The sequence below is a fragment of the Salvelinus fontinalis genome, chromosome 23 (genome assembly GCF_029448725.1).
Source record: "Salvelinus fontinalis isolate EN_2023a chromosome 23, ASM2944872v1, whole genome shotgun sequence".
Classification (NCBI taxonomy): Eukaryota; Metazoa; Chordata; class Actinopteri; order Salmoniformes; family Salmonidae; genus Salvelinus; species Salvelinus fontinalis.
This window is the reverse complement of record NC_074687.1, coordinates 21,883,948-21,904,957: the sequence shown is the minus strand read 5'-3', so window position 1 is coordinate 21,904,957 and position 21,010 is coordinate 21,883,948. Positions and strand designations below refer to the sequence as shown.

Below are 21,010 nucleotides of genomic sequence, written 5' to 3'. Positions count from 1 at the left end.
CATTAGCTAATCCAAGTTTAGAATTATAAAATGCTATTTTATCATGAGAAAACCCTTTTGCAATTATGTTAGAAAAGCTGAAAACTGTTGTCCTAATTTAAGAAGCAGTAAAACTGGCCTTCATTGGACTAGCTGAGTATGTGGAGCATCAGCATTTGTGGGTTCGATTACAGGCTCAAAATGGCCAGAAACAAAGACCTTTCCTCTGAAACTAGTCAGCCTATTCTTGTTCTGAGAGATGAAAGCTATCCCATGCGAGAAATTGCCAAAAAACTGGAGATCTCGTACAACTTTGTGTACTACTCCCTTCACAGAACAGCGCAAACTGGCTCTAACCAGAATAGAAAGAGGAGTGAGAGGCCCCCGGTGCACAACTGAGCAAGAGGACAAGTACATTAGTGTCTAGTTTGAGAAACAAATGCCTCACATGTCCTCAACTGTATCTACCTAATTAGTGAAAAGACCTGCATTCTAACTATCATTGTAGTGAAAAAACCTGCATTGTAACTACTAATGTAGTGAAAATACCTGCATTCTAACTACTAAATGTAGTGAAAAGACCTGCATTCTAACTACTAAATGTAGTGAAAAGACCTGCATTGTAACTACTAAATGTAGTGAAAAGACCTGCATTGTAACTACTAAATGTAGTGAAAAGACCTGCATTGTAACTACTAAATGTAGTGAAAAGACCTGCATTGTAACTACTAAATGTAGTGAAAAGACCTGCATTGTAACTACTAAATGTAGTGAAAAGACCTGCATTGTAACTAAATGTAGTGAAAAGACCTGCATTGTAACTACTAAATGTAGTGAAAAGACCTGCATTGTAACTACTAATGTAGTGTAAAGACCTGCATTCTAACTACTAATGTAGTGAAAAGACCTGCATTGTAACTACTAATGTAGTGAACATAACTGTATTCTAACTACCTACAGTAACTACTGGTGGCCAAAATTGCCATGCTGCACTAACGCTAGGCTAAAGCAACAAATAATACAGGGTTAATCAGGGATAGGATTAATGCAGCTGTTAGTGGCGGTTCTATTCCCAGTGGATCACTAGCCACACCCTTGGTTTCATGGCTCCTCTTATAACTGCTCTCTGTACCAACACTACACAAGGCTGCATAATATGAAGGAACACATTATGAGCAGCTACAAGTACCAGCATCAGTCAGGGTTTGGCTAGTCATTACTGACAAGATTCTCCATTTGACATGTTATTTACAGTATAACTGGCCTCCCTTTAGTTGACTTCAACATGCACCATACATACAGGAGAGTTGTTGTTCCCGCTGAAGTCACAACGCCCCTCCACTACGGCAAGGCGGAGTCCAGGAGAGGTGATAAAAAACTGAAATGAGGGCCAGCACTGTGTAAAGCTGTGGTGGAGTAGTGGCCGAGCCAAGGTTTCTAATGTCACAGTGAATACTGCATTGGGTCTCTGTTCATTAGATGGTTAGAAAATCGGAGAATGTGCAAACTGGAATTCTTCCCACACCCAGTGCATGTCTGAGATTCTTCTGGCATCCGCTATCAGCCTGTCCGGTGATTTCTTTAAAATACCACAATAATCATACCTCATGAATAGACAATAGCACAAACAATATATATTTTTAATATCATACACAAAAAGATTTCCAAAAAATCAGTAATGTGTGTTCAATACATCATGATACTTCTTCCTTATCCGCCATTCCTGGTTTAGAGTGTTAAAACCCAGACGCCCCAGTTTCATCTTCCTCAACCTTGTCATCAGACATTATAACATAGCAAAAAGTGTCTGATGAGGTAGGTGAAGGAAGACTGTTGATTCTTCAAACAACAACTTTATTATAAGATCTGCAAAAATTGGAGCGGTTAACAATCCACTCAACAGTGCAGAGTAATGAGCCCAACAAACAGAGTTGTCTCTCTGCTTTTATAGAAAGTACAACCTCCTTTAACTTCTCTGCGCTACGAATTCCGTTAGCGGGATCACTTTCCTAAACAACCGCTAGAATTGCAGGGCGCAAAATGCAAAAATATTACAAAAAATATTTTGAATCATGCAATCACAAGTGAAATATACCAAAACACAGCTTAGCTTATTGTTAATCCACCTATCGTGTCAGATTTTGAAAATATACTTTACAGCAAAAGAAATCCAAGCTTCTGTGAGTGTAGCAATCAATGCTACAACAGCTAGCCCCAAATTAGCATGGTCACGAAAGTCAGAAAAACAATAAAATGAATCGCTTACCTTAGATAATCTTTGGATGTTTGCACTCACGAGACTCCCAGTTACACAATAAATGTTATTTTTGTTCGATAAATATTACTTTTATAACAAAAAAACGCCATTTGGGTTGCGCGTTATGTTCAGAAAACTACAGCCTCGTTCCGGTCCTGAAAGGAAGAAGAAAATTCCCAAATTTATCAGATAAAAAAATATTACAAAAAATATTTATAATCATGCAATCACAAGTGAAATATACCAAAACACAGCTTAGCTTGTTGTTAATCCACCTATAGTGTCAGATTTTGAAAATATACTTTACAGTGAAAGAAATCCAAGCTTTTGTGAGTGTAGCGATCAATGCTAGAATAGTTAGCCTTATATTAGCTTGGTTAGCTTGGTCACGAAAGTCAGAAAAGCAATAAAATTAATCACTTACCTTAGATAATCTTCGGATGTCTGCACTCACGAGACTCCCAGTTACACAACAAATGTTATTTTTGTTCGATAAATATTATTTTTATCACAAAAAAACGCCATTTGGGTTGTGTTACGCCCCTGAAAAAGGGGAGACATGATCACGAGAGTGGTACGGTATTGTTTACTCATTGAAACTGTTAGTGCAATCATTTTACAAAAGTAACACATTTCACAGAAACAGATCTACAGGAAATAGATAGTTTTGTAGGGTACAAGGCTTACCACTGCTGGCTTGCTTCTGAAGCTAAGCAGGGTTGGTCCTGGTCAGTCCCTGGATGGGAGACCAGATGCTGCTGGAAGTGGTGTTGGAGGGCCAGTAGGAGGCACTCTTTCCTCTGGTCTAAAAAATATCCCAATGCCCCAGGGCAGTGATTGGGGACACTGTCCTGTATAGGGTGCCGTCTTTCGGATGGGACGTTAAACGGGTGTCCTGACTCTGAGGTCATTAAAGATCCCATGGCACTTATCGTAAGAGTAGGGGTGTTAACCCCGGTGTCCTGGCTAAATTCCCAATCTGGCCCTCAAACCATCATGGTCACCTAAAAATCCCCAGTTTACAATTGGCTCATTCATCCCCCTCCTCTCCCCTGTAACTATTCCCCGGGTCGTTGCTGCAAATGAGAACGTGTTCTCAGTCAACTTACCTGGTAAAATAACGGTAAAATAAAAATAAATAAAAAAAATTCAAGTCACAACAGTATACACTGTAATTCACTGAAACAGATACTAATTTCAATATAACTGTCAAGCACAAAGCTTTAACTCAGTAAACCATAACTCAATTTATCAACAGGCAATAAAGTGTTTGAAAAACCATTATACAAATAACACTGCAAAATATCTTATTAACAACGCACATGTTCATTCACAATCGACATAAAATGGCAGCTACTCTCAGTACGAAGCTATTCTTCGCTGCAACCGAGCAGGGCTCATATTACTCTCTGCGAACTTAACTCTAACTTCCTCAAGATGTTACTAAGACACACCTTAAACACTCTTGACATGTTAGCAAGTTATTACATTTAAATTACTCTTTTGTATCATCAATAACGTACCTGAAAAAGGGGAGAAATGATCACGAGAGTGGTACGGTATTGTTTACTCATTGAAACTTTTAGTGCAATGAGAAAAGACCGCAATTTCTCCGGGAACTTGAGTGGAGACCAGAGCAATCGATCTCAGGCTCATAGATAAATTCATGACAGTTTAGTAGATGTGTGGAAAAAGGTGCGGAACAGATTATGAAAAGGCGTTTGGTTTGTCTGTGCAGATTCAGATAGCCCGAGGTTGATAGCACGAGGGCTCAACCGTCTAACTCTGTCACAGTTCACACAAAAATGTGCTCCTGCCTGCAAGTTTCCAAACAGCTGACTTTCTGCAGATAGTAAAACCATGGGATGTCTCACATGCTGCGTGTGCACACAAATGGATCTTAGCTATATGCCCAGTCTTATGACTAAGTCACACAAAGACAAGTTTGTATCAGGTTAGAAAAAAACACTAACATATAACAAGAGACAATTCTCTAAGTAGTAAACACAGGATTGCATGAATCATTTTTTTTTTTTCCTCCTACAATCCACAAAGACCAGGAAACATCTTGTCCCTGTGTGTTCCTAGTTCCAAGGACTTTACAGTGCACTAACCAAAGCACGGCATTGAGTAAACTTTGAATAAGGCATGACATAAGTCTCTTTCTAACCTGCATTCAAACTATTAAGTTAGTGAAAGGCCTGCATTGTAACTACTTATGTAGTGAAAAGACCCGCATTCTACTACTAATGTAGTGAAAAGACCTGCATTCTAATACTAATGTAGTGATAACACCTGCATTGTAACTGCTAATGTAGTGAAAAGACCTGCATTCGAATACTAATGTAGTGAAAACACCTGCATTGTAACTACTAATGTAGTGAAAAGACCTGCATTCTAATACTAATGTAGTGAAAACACCTGCATTGTAACTGCTAATGTAGTGATAACACCTGCATTGTAACTGCTAATGTAGTGAAAAGACCTGCATTCTCTGTAAACTGGTCATCTCTGAACACCCGTCGCAAGATCCACTGGTTATGCTTATTTATAAAACCCTCTTAGGCCTCACTCCCCGGTATCTGAGATATCTACTGCAGCCCTCATCCTCCACATACAACACCCGTTGTGCCAGTCACATTCTGTTAAAGGTCCAGAAAGCACAGACAACCCTGGGTCACTTATCATTTCAGTTCGCTGCAGCTAGCGACTGGAAAGAGCTGCAACAAACACTCAAACTGGACAATTTTATCTCAATCTCGTCATTCAAAGACTCAATCATGGACACTCTTACTGACAGCTGTGGCTGCTTTGCGTGATGAATTGTTGTCTCTACCTTCTTGCCCTTGTGCTGTTGTCTGTGCCCAATAATGTTTGTACCATCAAAAAGAAAGGAGGACCAAGGCACTCTTCATATAATTAATTAAAATGCCTTTATTAGTATGGCATGTTCAATAGAAACAAAGTTGTTTAAAAACCGACGCGTTTCGGCTGCATGGCCTTCGTCAGGGAGTACAGAAAAAGGAGAATACAATGTCCTCTTTTGAAAGGCTTTTCCAATTAGCCCTAATTAGAAGAGGGAGTGGTTACCAAATTGGACACACCTAGTAAGCAATAATATACACATGAAAAGGTGAAATACTGTAGCTATGTTAACATGAGCATACAACTCCAAGCTAGAAGCATCAGAACACCCAGAGAGGCAGTTTCAACCCTAACCATGACTGGGAGAAGTGTCCAGAACAAGAAAGCAATATATTCCACAGTACACTAGACCACAGCAAAACATGAACAACAGTCCAAACATAGTTGAGGGCAATTGAGCAAAATGTCCACTAGATGACAGCAAATGGACCCATCACGACCCTACAGGAAGGGTGAGAAATCCATATCTTCATTTAAACCAGGGTACTTAGTGGCCTGTAGTTTGTAAATCCAAAAACTTTCCCTTTGGTTTAACTGTTTGAGACGATAGAGGTAGGAACATGATCAATACCCATAGCTTGTAGGGAGGCAGGGTTGCCATGGTGTAAGGACTTGTAGTGCCTTGCCAAAGTTAATAGTGCCTTGCCATAATTAATTATATGAAGAGTGCCTTGGTCCTCCTTTCTTTTTGATGACCAATTTACACCTTTTACCAAAGAGCACCTTCTATCTACCAAAATATACTATAGTGTACCTTAGTAGCGCTTCCCTTCCTCCTCTTTCTAATGTTTGTACCATGTTTTGTGTTGCTACCATGTTGTTGTCATGTTGTGTTGCTGTCATGTTGTGTTGCTACCATGCTGTGTTGTCATATGTTGCTGCCTTGCTAATTTGTTTTCTTAGGTCTCTCTTTAGGTAGTGATGTGTTGTCTCTCTTGTCATGATGTGTGTTTTGTCCTATATTTGTATTTTTTTTTTTTTATCCCAGCCCCCATCCCCGCAGGAGGCGTTTTGACATTTAGGAGGCCGTCATTGTAAATAAGAATTTGTTCTTAAACTGACTTTCCTAGTTAAATAAAGATTAAATAAAATAAATACAATTCTAACTAATAATGAAGTGTAAAGTCCTGCATTCTAACTACTCTAACTAACTACTGTTGGACAAAAATGCCATGCTACACTAATGCTAGGCTAAAACAACACATAATACAGGGTTAATCAGGGATAGGATTCATGCAGCTGTTAGTGGCGGTTCTATTCCCAGTGGATCACTAGCCACACCCTTGGTTTCATGGTTCCTCTTATAACTGCTCCCTGTACCAAGACTGGATAAGTGCATAATATGAAGGAATTACATTTGGAGCCTCTGCAAGAAGTACCTCTGGCTTCTGTTCCCAGTGGATCACTAGCCACACCCTTGGTTTCATGGCTCCTCTTATAACTGCTCTCTGTACCAACACTACACAAGGCTGCATAATATGAAGGAACACATTATGAGCAGCTACAAGTACCAGCATCAGTCAGGGTTTGGCTAGTCATTACTGACAAGATTCTCCATTTGACATGTTATTTACAGTATAACTGGCCTCCCTTTAGTTGACTTCAACATGCACCATACATACAGGAGAGTTGTTGTTCCCGCTGAAGTCACAACGCCCCTCCACTACGGCAAGGCGGAGTCCAGGAGAGGTGATAAAAAACTGAAACAAGGGCCAGCACTGTGTAAAGCTGTGGTGGAGGAGTGACCGAGCCAAGGTTTCTAATGTCACAGTGAATACTGCATTGGGTCTCTGATCATTAGATGGTTAGAACATCGGAGAATGTGCAGACTGGAATTCTTCCCACACCCAGTGCATGTCTGAGATTCTTCTGGCATCTGCTCTCAGCCTATCCTGTGATTTCTTTAAAATAGTACAATAAATATGCCTCATGAATAGACAATAGCACAAACAATATATTTTTTAAATAATATTTCAAAATAAATAAAAAATGATGTGTGTTCCTTACATCACGTTACTTCTGCCTTCTCCGCCCTCCTGGTTTGGAGTGTCAGAACTCAGACATCCCAGGTTCATCTTCCTCAACCTTGTCATCAGACATTATAACAGTATTATTACATAGCAGAAAGTGGCTGATGAGATAGGTTAATCACACAACAATGGACTTTAACATAGTCACATACCTGTGGTGGTGCCTGGAACTGGTGATTGGCCATGATTGAACTCCTGGCATATAGTCCCCCAAAAGATATTATATGAACTTGAGCCAAATCAATATATGATCATCTAATGCCAATAAACATGTTTTAAATGCAAAATTCAGTTCATATTATTACAGTAGTTGATATTACCAAGGAAACTGTCGGTATTTGCCCTGGTACCATAAAAGTGCAGCCCCAGCAACAATCAAGCATAGAAGGACAATGAGTAGAACCCAACAGGCAGCAGAGGTCTCTGTGAGGAGAGAGGGAATACAGTTACTATAAGTCTGCATTTACAATTACATATCATTTTGTTTTCCTAGCAGCTGCATTTATGTGTAATTTTGTTGCCCTAGCAATCAGTATAGCTTTGTTCTAAACCCTTCCCTGCAGAAAGTTAAGAGATAATACTAGGTTATAAGACATGTACATATGCAGTAAGAGATAAGTGTGTATCATGACCATCTTATTAATGATTATACAGTACCTTCCTGTAGAAAGGGGAATTAATTGAAACTAACACATGCAGTGAAAGATAAGTGAGGATCTTGCTCAGCCTTGTTATCCATGCTACATCACATTTCTCAACCTCATATATGTGTTTTATATGTATATCAGGAAAGCCTGTATCGTTGCCGGACAAATTTCCTTATGGAACAAGTAATCAAATCAACAAACCAATCAATCGATCGCATAACAATTATAAGCAACTTATAAAGCAGTATAAGAAACCAGTTAAGCAGCCAGCAGTGGTGTAAACTACGAATGTAAAAATACTTTAAAGTACTACTTAAGTCGTTTTTGGGGGTATCTGTACTTTACTATCTATATTTTCGACAACTTTTACTTTTACTTCACTACATTCCTAAAGACAATAATGTACTTTTTCCTCCATATATTTTCCCTGACTCCCAAAAGTGCTTGTTACATTTTGAATGCTTAGCAGGACAGGAAAATGGTCCAATTCACACACTTATCAAGAGACCATCCCTGGTGGTCAATATATTGCCTCTGCCTCTGATCTGGCGGACTCACAAAACACAAATGTTTTGTTGGTAAATTATATCTGAGTGTTGGAGTGTGCCCCTGGCTATACGTAAACAAAATTTAAACAAGACAATTGTGCCATCTGGTTTGCTTAATATATTGATACTTAAGTATTCTTTTGCTATTACATTTACTTTTGATACTTCAACCCAAATACTTAGACTTTTACTTATGCAGAAATTTGCTGGGTGAATTTCACTTTTATGTGAGTCATTTTTTATTAAGGCATGTTGTACTTTTTCCACCACTGGCAACCAGTATGAATAGTGTGTGTGTCTCAGGTGCTTCTCACCAGAGGATGTGTGTACATAGAGGGAGCCAGTTGCTCGTCCGTAGGGGTTGGAGGCCTCACAGACATAGAGACCATTCAGCTCAGAGCTGAGGAAGTGCAGTGTGTCTCCTTCCTCTGCTCTCACTGATGACCCAGGCCATGGCTGGCCCACTCTGCGAGACAGAGTGAGTGAGTGAGTGAGTGAGTGAGTGAGTGAGTGAGTGAGTGAGTGAGTGAGTGAGATGATTTGACTGCCAGCACATTTCAACAACTGTCCTTTAGAAATGAACATACTAATAATTCAAGCTTACACTACTATTCTAACATTTGGGGTCACTTAGAAATGTCCTTGTTTATTAAAGAAAAGCAAATGTTTATATAAAAATAACATGAAATTCATCAGAAATACAGTGTAGATATTGTTAATGTTGTAAATGTCTATTGTAGCTGGAAAAGGCAGATTTGTAATGGAATATCTATATACACTGCTCAAAAAAATAAAGGGAACACTTAAACAACACAATGTAACTCCAAGTCAATCACACTTCTGTGAAATCAAACTGTCCACTTAGGAAGCAACACTGATTGACAATAAATTTCACATGCTGTTGTGCAAATGGAATAGACAAAAGGTGGAAATTATAGGCAATTAGCAAGACACCCCCCAAAACAGGAGTGATTCTGCAGGTGGTGACCACAGACCTCTTCTCAGTTCCTATGCTTCCTGGCTGATGTTTTGGTCACTTTTGAATGCTGGCGGTGCTCTCACTCTAGTGGTAGCATGAGACGGAGTCTACAACCCATACAAGTGGCTCAGGTAGTGCAGTTCATCCACGATGGCACATCAATGCGAACTGTGGCAAAAAGGTTTGCTGTGTCTGTCAGCGTAGTGTCCAGAGCATGCAGGCGCTACCAGGAGACAGGCCAGTACATCAGGAGACGTGGAGGAGGCCGTAGGAGGGCAACAACCCAGCAGCAGGACCGCTACCTCCGCCTTAGTGCAAGGAGGTGCACTGCCAGCGCCCTGCAAAATGACCTCCAGCAGGCCACAAATGTGCATGTGTCTGCTCAAACGGTCAGAAACAGACTCCATGAGGGTGGTATGAGGGCCCGATGTCCACAGGTGGGGGTTGTGCTTACAGCCCAACACCGTGCAGGACGTTTGGCATTTGCCAGAGAACACCAAGATTGGCAAATTCGCCACTGGCGCCCTGTGATCTTCAGGTTCACACTGAGCACATGTGACAGATGTGACAGTCTGGAGACGCCGTGGAGAACGTTCTGCTGCCTGCAACATCCTCCAGCATGACCGGTTTGGCGATGGGTCAGTCATGGTGTGGGGTGGCATTTCTTTGTGGGGCCGCACAGCCCTCCATGTGCTCGCCAGAGGTAGCCTGACTGCCATTAGGAACCGAGATGAGATCCTCAGACCCCTTGTGAGACCATATGCTGACACATGCACATTTGTGGCCTGCTGGAGGTCATTTTGCAGGGCTCTGGCAGTGCACCTCCTTGCACAAAGGCGGAGGTAGCGGTCCTGCTGCTGGGTTGTTGCCCTCCTACGGCCTCCTCCACGTCTCCTGATGTACTGGCCTGTCTCCTGGTAGCGCCTGCATGCTCTGGACACTACGCTGACAGACACAGCAAACCTTTTTGCCACAGTTCGCATTGATGTGCCATCGTGGATGAACTGCACTACCTGAGCCACTTGTGTGGGTTGTAGACTCCGTCTCATGCTACCACTAGAGTGAGAGCACCGCCAGCATTCAAAAGTGACCAAAACATCAGCCAGGAAGCATAGGAACTGAGAAGTGGTCTGTGGTCACCACCTGCAGAATCACTCCTGTTTTGGGGGGTGTCTTGCTAATTGCCTATAATTTCCACCTTTTGTCTATTCCATTTGCACAACAGCATGTGAAATTTATTGTCAATCAGTGTTGCTTCCTAAGTGGACAGTTTGATTTCACAGAAGTGTGATTGACTTGGAGTTACATTGTGTTGTTTAAGTGTTCCCTTTATTTTTTTGAGCAGTGTATGTAGGTGCAGAGTTGCAAAGAAAAAGCCATATCTCAGACTGGTCAGTAAAACTAAAAGATTAAGATGGGCAAAAGAACACAGACACTGGACTGAGATATGGCTTTTTCTTTGCAACTCTGCCTAGAAGGCCAGCATCCCAGAGTCACCTCTTCACTGTTGACGTTGAGACTGGTGTTTTGCGTGTACAATTTAATGAAGCTGCCAGTTGAGGACTTGTGAGGCGTCTGTTTCTCAAACTAGACACTCTAATGTACTTGTCCTCTTGCTCAGTTGTGCACCGGGGCCTCCCACTCCTCTTCCTATTCTGATTAGAGACAGTTTGTGCTGTTCTGTGAGCTTCCGTTTCTTGGCAATTTCTCACAGAGTAGCCTTCATTTCTCAGAACTAGAATAGACTGACAAGTTTCAGAAGAAAGATCTTTGTTTCTGGCCATTTTGAGCCTGTAATCAAACCTACAAATGCTGATGCTCCAGATACTCAGCTAGTCTGAGAAGGCCAGTTGTATTGCTTCTTTAATCAGAACAACAGTTTTCAGCTGTGCTAATATTATTGCAAAAGGGTTTTCTAATGACCAATTAGATTTTTAAAATGATAAACTTGGATTAGCTAACACAACGCGCCGTTGGAACACAGGAGTGATGGTTGCTCATAATTGGCCACTGTAAGCCTATGTCGATATTCCATTAAAAATCTGCCGTTTCCAGCTACAATAGTCATTTACAACATTAACAATATCTACACTGTATTTCTGATACATTTCATGTTATTTTAAATAGACAAAAAATGTGCTTTTCTTTCAAAAACAAGGACATTTCTGAGTGACCCCACTCTTTTTAACGGAGTGTACATGTGCAGCTAATATTTACATGTACACTGGTTTGAACTAGTTGGCATAGGAGTGAGTACCTGCTCCAGGTGTAGTTGGGGTGTGGGTTGCCGTCTGCTACACAAAGGAAGACTGTGGTTTTAGAGGCCTCACTAAGGGTAATGTTCACTGTCTGAGGTGGATCTGAGAGAGAGAGAGAGAGTTAGACAGTTAGAGAGAGAGTTAGAGAGAGAGTTAGAGAGTTAGAGAGAGAGTTAGAGAGAGAGTTAGAGAGAGAGTTAGAGAGAGAGTTAGAGAGAGAGAGAGAGAGAGAGAGAGAGAGAGAGAGAGAGAGAGAGAGAGAGAGAGAGAGAGAGAGAGAGAGAGAGAGAGAGAGAGAGAGAGAGAGAGAGAGAGAGAGAGAGAGAGAGAGAGAGCGAGAGAGAGAGAGAGACAGAGAGACAGAGAGACAGACAGACAGACAGACAGACAGACAGACAGACAGACAGACAGACAGAGTCAGGCTATAGGGATAAAGTCTGAGACATAGCAGTGTGGTGCCAGGACAATCTCTCTCTCAATGTCAGTAAGACCAAGGAGTTGATTGTGGAGAGAAATAAGAGAGATCACGCCCCCATCCACATCGACAGGGCTGTTGTGGAATGGGTCGCGAGCTTTAAGTTCCTTGACGTCCACATCAGTAATGACTTAACATGGTCGACACACACCCACACAGTCGTGAAGAGAATGGGTCCTCAGATCCTCAAAAAGTTCTACATCGAGAGCATCTTGACTGGCTGCATCACCTCTTGGTATGGCAATTGAACTGCCCATGAACGTAAAGCGCTTAAAAAGGTGGTGCGGACTCTATATTAGGCGGTGTCAGAGGAAGCCCCGAAAAATTGCCAAAGAGTTCAGCCACCCAAGCCATAGACTGTTCACTCTGCTACCGTCCAGCAAACGGTACTGGATCATCGGCTCTAGGACCAACAGGCTCAGAGACAGCTTCTACCCCAAGCAATAAGACTATTAAATAGCCAGACTGCTAAATAGTAAATTAATGGTACCCAAACTGTCTGCACTGACTATCTTGATCTGACCCTACGCCTACTCACTAGACTTTATATACAGTACACACCATCTACACACTCACTCACACACCCACACCACACTGTCCCTCACACATTCAAACACTACATATGCACACACACACACACACACACACACATAACAAATATGTATACCAACACAGAAACACACACACACTTCTACACATAATTTTCTGCAGCTACTCTGTTCCTTATTTTAATCTTATTATTATCTAGTCACTTTACCTTGCCTTGATGTACATATCTACATCAACTACCTGTACTTCTGCACATTGATCTGTTACTGGTAATCCCTGTAAATAGCCCCATTCTTGTGTATTTTTTTGTATTTCTTTTGTGTTAGTTACTATTTTATTTATTATAATGTTTTTTTTAACTCTGCATCGTTGGGAAAGGTTTGTAAGCAAGCATTTCACTTTAAAGTCTACACCAGTTGAGCTCAAATCAAATTTTATTGGTCACATACACATGTTTAGCAGATGTTATTGCGGGTGTAGCGAAATGCTTGTAAATTCGGCACATTTGATTTGATAGAGACATTGAGACAGCGAGTGAAAGAGAGACATCGAGGTGCTTACAGTTACTGTAGGTATAGAATGTAAATAGAACTACACCCACACCAAGACAGATATATGACACCCATAACAATGACTCTACAGTCTCTGAGCAGTAGGTGGAACTTAAAACCTCTTAAGGATTAGCTCCTTTTTAAAATTTTCACCTAAAATGACATACCCAAATCTAACTGCCTATAGCTCAGGCCCTGAAGCAAGGATAGGCATATTCTTGGAACCATTTGAAAGGAATCTAGTAGAATATAACACAATAGAACTTGTAAAAGATAATACAAAGAAAAAAATCACCCATTCTTTTTTTTTGTACCATCATCTTTGAAATGCAAGATAAAGGTCATAATGTATTATTCCAGCCGAGGTGCAATTTAGATTTTGGTCACTAGATGGCAGGAGTGTCTTTGCAAAGTTTTAGACTGATCCAAAGAACCATTGCATTTCTGTTCAAAATGTTGTATCAGGACTGCCCAAATGTGCCTAATTTGTTTACTAATAACTTTCATGTTAAAAATTGTGCACTCTCCTCAAACAATAGCATGGTATTCTTTCAGTGTCATAGCTACTGTAAATTGGACAGTGCAGTTATATTAACAAGATTTTAATCTAACTGGCCTCCCGGGTGGCGCAGTGGTCTAGGGCACTGCATCGCAGTGCTAGCTGCGCCACCAGAGTCTCTGGGTTCGCGCCCAGGCTGGGCTGGGTTCACGCCCAGGCTCTGTCGCAGCCGGCCGCAACCGGGAGGTCCGTGGGGCGACGCACAATTGGCATAGCGTCGTCCGGGTTAGGGAGGGTTTGGCCGGTAGGGATATCCTTGTCTCAGTATGTAAAAATTTAATAAAAATGTATGCACTCTACTGTAAGTCGCTCTGGATAAGAGCGTCTGCTAAATGACTAAAATGTAATTTTAAGCTTTCTGCCAATATCGAATATGTCTATGTCCTGGGAAATGTTCTTGCTACTTACAACCTCATGCTAATCGCATTAGCCTATGATAGCTCAACCGTCCGTGGAAGGGACACTGATCCCAAAAAAAGTTGTTATTCCACAGATGAGGCAACACTAAGAATGCAGTTGTTTGTGAACCTGGTCTTCCTTAATTTCAGTTTGATTACTTGCAGTAGAGGAGCAGTACAATGAAAGCCTTGTAAAGGTCCATACCTCTCTGTGCATCAGAACAATTTTTAAGCTAAATAAAATAACATTTGATACAGGCTAGATCAAAGGCTTTGCTCTGTGGAAATGGTTTTACATGGAACCCAAAAGGGTTCTACCTGGATCTGATAGGGGTTATTCAAAGGGTTCTAATAAGGAGACAATCGAATAACCTTTTTTGGTTCTAGATAGCAGCTACAGTGAGTTTATACTTACAGTGGATGTTTATGCTGTAGTTGTAGGTATTCTCTGTTACCAGGGCAGACTGGTTGATCACACACTGGACCTGCTGCTGATTTGCTGCTCTGGTCGGCACCCCGAGCAGGTGGCTGAGTACTGTGGTGGTTCCGTTGGTGTGCTGGGTGGAGTTAGTCACTGTCCTGAACAAACTGCCCAATGCACCTGTCTTCCATCTCACATCTGCCTGTGGCTTGGCACCAGCAGCCACACAGGTTGCCAAGATAACCTCATTCTCCCCAATGACAGGAGGAACATCAACTGTCACATTTACTAGTGGAGGAACTATGACCAGAAAACAAACAATCAAACATACAGAGAGTAGACAGGCACCAATGATGAATGTGGAACTATACATGAAAGAACAACCCGAACACACACAGCCCGTCATGTGAAACTTACCCAAATGCTTATGTCACATGACCAATAAACTTTAAATAAACTCTATCATGTTCTCTATCTGGCCAATTGCAATATGCATCATTAGTAGCTAAACATTTACTGGATTGGAGGTATGGGCAATCAAGTTAACAGGTTTTAGCTCACCCTGAAGAGAGGTACTTGCATCTCAGGTATTAAGTTTCACACACACATCCCAAAATCTTTTTTCCAGCTTCACCAGTTCCACTGAAAAGCATTCACAGCCCAGTGATTATGCCGTTAAGGAATGCTGGATATAGTGGTCTATTCTGTATATTCCAGCATTTGTTCCACCATTAGGGAAACTATTGGTGCTTGTGCTCTCCTGGTTACAGATTGAAAAAGAGGATACACTCTTAGAAATAAAGATTCAAAGTACAAAGACATAGGGTTCTTGTCCCCACAGGGGAACCCTTTTTGGTGCTAGGTAAATCCCATTGTAAATGGTTCTGCCTAGAACCCTCTATAAATAAAAAATATGTTTAAATGTTTTATTGTTACATACACCAGATACTTGCAGTGAAATGTGTTGTTTTACAGGGTCAGCCATAGTGGTACAGCACAGCTGGAGCAAATTAGGGTTAAAACTTCTTAGGGCTAGGGGGCCGTATTCGGAAGTTTGGATGACTGAGGTGTCCAAAGTAAACTGTCTGTTACTCAGGCACAGTAGCTAGGATATGCATATGCATGGTAGATTTGGATAGGAAACCCTCTAAAGTTTCTGAAACTGTTAACAGAATGTCTGTGAGTATAACAGAACTGATATGGCAGGCAAAAATCAGAGGAGAATCCATCCAGAATTTTTTTTGTAGCTCACCACTAATTTAATGGTTGTCTGTAGGAATATAAAAGGAATACCTCTCGGATTGCAGTTCCTAGGGCTTCCACTAGATGTCAAAAGTATTTAGAAAGAGTTTCAGGCTTGTTTTTTGAAAAATTAGCTAGAATTTGTAGTTTTTCCTAAGTGGCTCCCATTTTGGCTGTAGTGTTATGATGCGCTCCGGTGAGGGTGCGCACTTTGTCATTTATCTCCGGTAATGAACATACTATTCTCCGTCTTAAATTGTATTGTTTATTTACGTATTAGGGTACCTGGGATTGATTAGAAACGTTGTTTGACTTGATTGGACAAAGTTTATTGGTAACGTTTGGGATTAATTTTGTATGCATTTTCAACGAGGGGAAACCGGTGGATTGTTGAATGAAGCGCGCCAACTAAACTGACTTTTTGTTGAAATAAAGAAGGACTTTATCGAACAAAACAACAATTTGTGATATAGATGGGACCCTTTGGATTGCAAACAGAGGAAGATCTTCAAAGGTAAGTGATTTATTTTATCCCTATTTCTGACTTTCGTGATGCCGCAGCTTGGTTGGAAAATGTTTTTAATGCTTTTGTACGCGGGGCGCTGTCCTCAGATAATCGCATGGTATGATTTCACCGTAAGCCTTTTTGAAATCTGACAAAGCGGTTGGATTAACAAGGAGTTAATCTTTCATTGCTACCCATCCCGGATCCGGGATTTCTGTCATTAAAAACCCTGACTAGCATAGTGTAGCCTAGCGCCAGAGGGTAATCATAAAATATAATTTCATGAAATCACAAGTGGAATATTGTAAAACACAGCTTAGCCTTTTGTTAATCCATCTGTCGTCTCAGATTTTGAAATGATGCTTTACAGCGAAAGCAATACATGCATTTGTGTAAATGTATCGATCGCTCGACAAAACAATAAGAACAGCTAGCGTCAGGTAACTCGGTAACAACAACCAGCAAAGCAATCAAATGAATCGTTTACCTTTGTTGATTTTCGGTTGGTTTCACTCACGAGACTCCCAGTTAGACAGCAAATGTTCCTTTTGTTCCATAAAGATATGTTTTATATCCAAACACCTCCGTTTGTTTGATGCGTCATGACCAGGACTCCACCGGAAAAAGCGTTTTCAACAACGGCGAAAAGAATTCCAAATGATATCCATAATGTCCACATAAACATGTCAAACGTTGTTTCTGATCCAAATTCATTGTGTTTTTCACATATCTATTCAATAATAAATCAACCGGGACAGTTGGCTTCTCACTAGAGCGAGAGAAACAATGGCTACCTTTCAGATTTACGCAAGATTCACCCAGAGAGCCCGCACCTGTCCACTTACTCAATGTGCTCTTGCAAGCTCATCCTTCAAAATAAAGGCCTGAAACTACGTCTAAAAGCTGTTGACACCTTAGGGAAGACATAGAAAAAGAGGTCTTATTGATAAGACTTCACATATGCAATAGGAATGCATTGGAACACAGAGCTCTCAAAATTAGTGCCACTTCCTGCTTGAAGTTTTCTCAGGTTTCACCTGCAATAAAAGTTCTGTTTAACTCACAGACAAACTTCTTACAGTTTTGGAAACTTCAGAGTGTTTTCTATCCTAATCTGACTTATATATGCATAGTCTAGTTTCGGGGGATGAGAAATAGGCAGTTTAAAATGGGTACGCATATTTTGCCATATGTTGAAATTGCGCCCCCTATCAAGAAGAAGTTTTAACTTAATTTAACTCCTGAAACAACAATATAAATGTTACACTGGAAAATAAACATGAGTTAAAATTGTAAAATGTTCTGTGTACCATACAATTGGATCACTCATACTTCCTTCTATTCTCCCACTCTCTGCTCTATACAATTACAGAAAATACTAATTTGAAATACAGAAATCATTGCAAAAATATTGATTATGTCAGTATTGTATTTGTAAAATGATTATGGGAATCATTGCACAAATCATATGCACAAATATTTAAAAATACTGTAGGTACAGTTTAAAACATTATCTTTAAAATTTATCAGATTACAGGAACTCCTGATGTTACAAGGTTAAATTAGATTAACACTAATGCTCAGCAATATTTAAAAGAAAGAAAAACGTTATAATAAAACATTTATTCACATTTAGAAGGGTTTCTATGTGGAGCCCTTCTTGCCTTCCAAAGAATCACTGAAAAATGGTTCTTAGGATGAAAAAGGTTATACAGTGCCTTGCAAAAGTATTCACCCCCCTTGGCTTTTTTCCGATTATGTTGTGTTACAACCTGTAATTTAAATGGATTTTTATTTGGATTTCATGTAATGGACATACACAAAATATTCCAAATTGGTGAAGTGAAATGAAAAAAAAACTTGTTTCAAAAACTGTAAAAGGAAAAGTGGTGCATTCGTATGTGTTCACCCCCTTTGCTATGAAGCCCCTAAATAAGATCTGGTGCAACCAATTACCTTCAGAAGTCACATAATTAGATAAATAAAGTCCACATCTGTGTACAATCTAAGTGTCACATGATCTGTTACATGATCTCAGTATATATACACCTCTTCTGAAAGGTCCCAGAGTCTGCAACACCACTAAGCAAGGGGCACCACCAAGCAAGCAGCACCATGAAGACCAAAGAGCTTTTCAAAGAGGTCATGGACAAAGTTGTGGAGAAGTACAGATCAGGGTTGGGTTATAAAAAAATATCAGAAACGTTGAACATCCCACGTAGCACCATTAAATACATTATTTAAAAAATGGAAAGAATATGGTACCACAACAAACCTGCCAAGAGAGGACCGCCCACCAAGGCAAGGACGGCATTAATCAGAGAGGCAACAAAGAGACCAAAGATAACCCTGAAGGAGCTATGGAGCTGCAAAGCCACACAGCGGAGAATGGAGTATCTGTCCATAGGACCACTTTAACCTGTTAGGGGGGCAGCCCGACGCCGGTACACTTATGACAACATCCAGCTCAAGTGCGGGGCGCGAAATTCAAAATCTATTTTTTTTAAATATTTAACTTTCACACATTAACAAGTCCAATACAGCATTTGAAAGATAAACATCTTGTCAATCCAGCCAACATGTCCGATTTTTTAAATGTTTTACAGAGAAAACACCACATATATTTATGTTAGCTCACCACCAAATAAAAAAGAGGACAGACATTTTTCACAGCACAAGTAGGATGCAAGTAGCATGCGCAAGCCAACCTAACTAACCTAGAACCAACCTAAATAACCTAGAAAAAACTACCTCAGATGACAGTCCTATAACATGTTACACAATAAATCTATGTTTTGTTAAAAAAATGTGCATATTTTAGTTATAAATCAGTTTTACATTACTGCTCCCATCATAGCTACAGTCTGAAATCGCACGGGAGTAGCCAGAGAAAATACAGACACCAACGTCAACTACTAATTATACATCATAAAACATTTCAGAAAAATATATGGTGGATAGCTAATGAAAGACAAAGATCGTGTGAATAGAGCCAATATTTCCGATTTTTGAAGTGTTTTACAGCGAAAACACAATATATCGTTATATTAGCTTACTACATTAGCTAGCACACGGCAGCATTGATTCTAGTCAAACGGTAGCATAGCACAGTTCGACAGATATATGAAAAAGCATCCCAAATTGGGATCTTTTCTTTGTTGATATTCCATCAAAATGTTGTAAAGGGATCCATTGTCCAGTACAGTCTTTGTTTGGGATCCAGAACGAACTATTTCCCTCTTGAATTAGCAAGCACACTGGCCGTGCGGCGCTAACCTCTCTTTCTTCAAACAATTCTTCCAAAGCATCACGTCTAAAGTCCAGAATAAATTTCAATAATATAATTAAACTATATTGAAAAAACATACTTTAGGATGATTTTGTGACATGTATTAAATAATATCGAAGCGAGAGATCATATTAACCTTTAACGAGCGTCGTGCAGGAGCCGAGTCCATGTTCTACTTCGTGACCAGAAAAAAAAAATAAGTGCGCAGGTCTCACTCCAAGATGTTGTGTTCAGTCCCTGGACGAGATATTCAAGTCCTTTCTGCTCTCACTTCCGCATGACACCCAGAGGAAGGCGTATGACGTGTTTCTACAGTCCTAAGTGACATGACCTTTTATAGACAAGCTCTTAAAGAGAGACCTCGCATTTGGAAATCTCAATTCCGGATAGGAAATGGGCTGTAAAAATAGTTCTGTTCCACTTAGAGAAATAATTCAAACGTTTTTAGAAACTAGAGACTGTTTTCTATCCAATAGTAGTAAATATATGCATATTGTAAGAGCAAAAATTGATTAAGAGGCCGTTTGAAAATGATGGAGGAGTGGCCAGAAAAAAATCTATTGCTTAACCTTTCACGAGCCTCAACCCCGGATCCGGGAGCACCCCCCCCTCCCCCCCCACACACACACACACACTGATTAGCATCGCTAGCATAGCGTCACAATTAAATAGTAGCATCTAAATATCATTAAATCACAAGTCCAAGACACCTAATGAAAGATACAGATCTTGTGAATAAAGCCACCATTTCAGATTTTTAAAATGTTTTACAGGGAATACACAATATGTAAATCTATTAGCTAAACACGTTAGCAAAAGACACCATTTTTCTTTGTCCACCATTTTTTCTCAACACCAGTAGCTATCACCAATTCGGCTAAACTAAGATATTGATAGCCACTAACCAAGAAAAAACCTCATCAGATGACAGTCTGATAACATATTTATGGTATAGGATAGGTTTTGTTAGAAAAATTTGCATATTTCAGGTATAAATCATAGTTTGCCATTGCAGCCACCATCACAAATCTCACCAAAGCGACTAGAATTACTACAGAGAGCAACGTGTTTTACAAATTTACTCATCATAAAACATTTCTTAAAAATACACAGCACATAGCAATGGAAAGACACAGATCTTGTGAATTCAGACAATATTTCAGATGTTCTAAGTGTTTTACAGCGAAAACACAATAAATCGTTAAATTAGCATACCACATATGCAAACGTTACCCGACCATTGATTCGAGCCAAAGAGAGCGATATCGTTATCATCGCCAAAATATATAAATTTTTTCACTAACCTTCTCAGAATTCTTCCGATGACACTCCTGTAACATCATATTACAACATACATATAGAGTTTGTTCGAAAATGTGCATATTTAGCCACCAAAAT

At 40.2% G+C, this 21,010-nt stretch overlaps 1 protein-coding gene across 1 annotated transcript; it reads right to left on the bottom strand.

Moving 5' to 3' along the window:
• Nucleotides 1-5,150: 5,150 nt before the first annotated feature.
• Nucleotides 5,151-17,739, bottom strand: LOC129821025 (nectin-4-like). The gene is made up of 7 exons (XM_055878233.1): nucleotides 14,571-17,739; nucleotides 11,623-11,725; nucleotides 8,701-8,852; nucleotides 7,512-7,614; nucleotides 7,344-7,386; nucleotides 7,169-7,246; nucleotides 5,151-7,062 (listed from the first exon to the last, which is right to left on the bottom strand). The coding sequence occupies exons 1-6, from the start codon at nucleotides 14,980-14,982 to the stop codon at nucleotides 7,211-7,213; spliced, it is 849 nt and encodes a 282-aa protein (XP_055734208.1). The 5' UTR covers nucleotides 14,983-17,739; the 3' UTR covers nucleotides 5,151-7,062; nucleotides 7,169-7,210.
• Nucleotides 17,740-21,010: the final 3,271 nt, after the last annotated feature.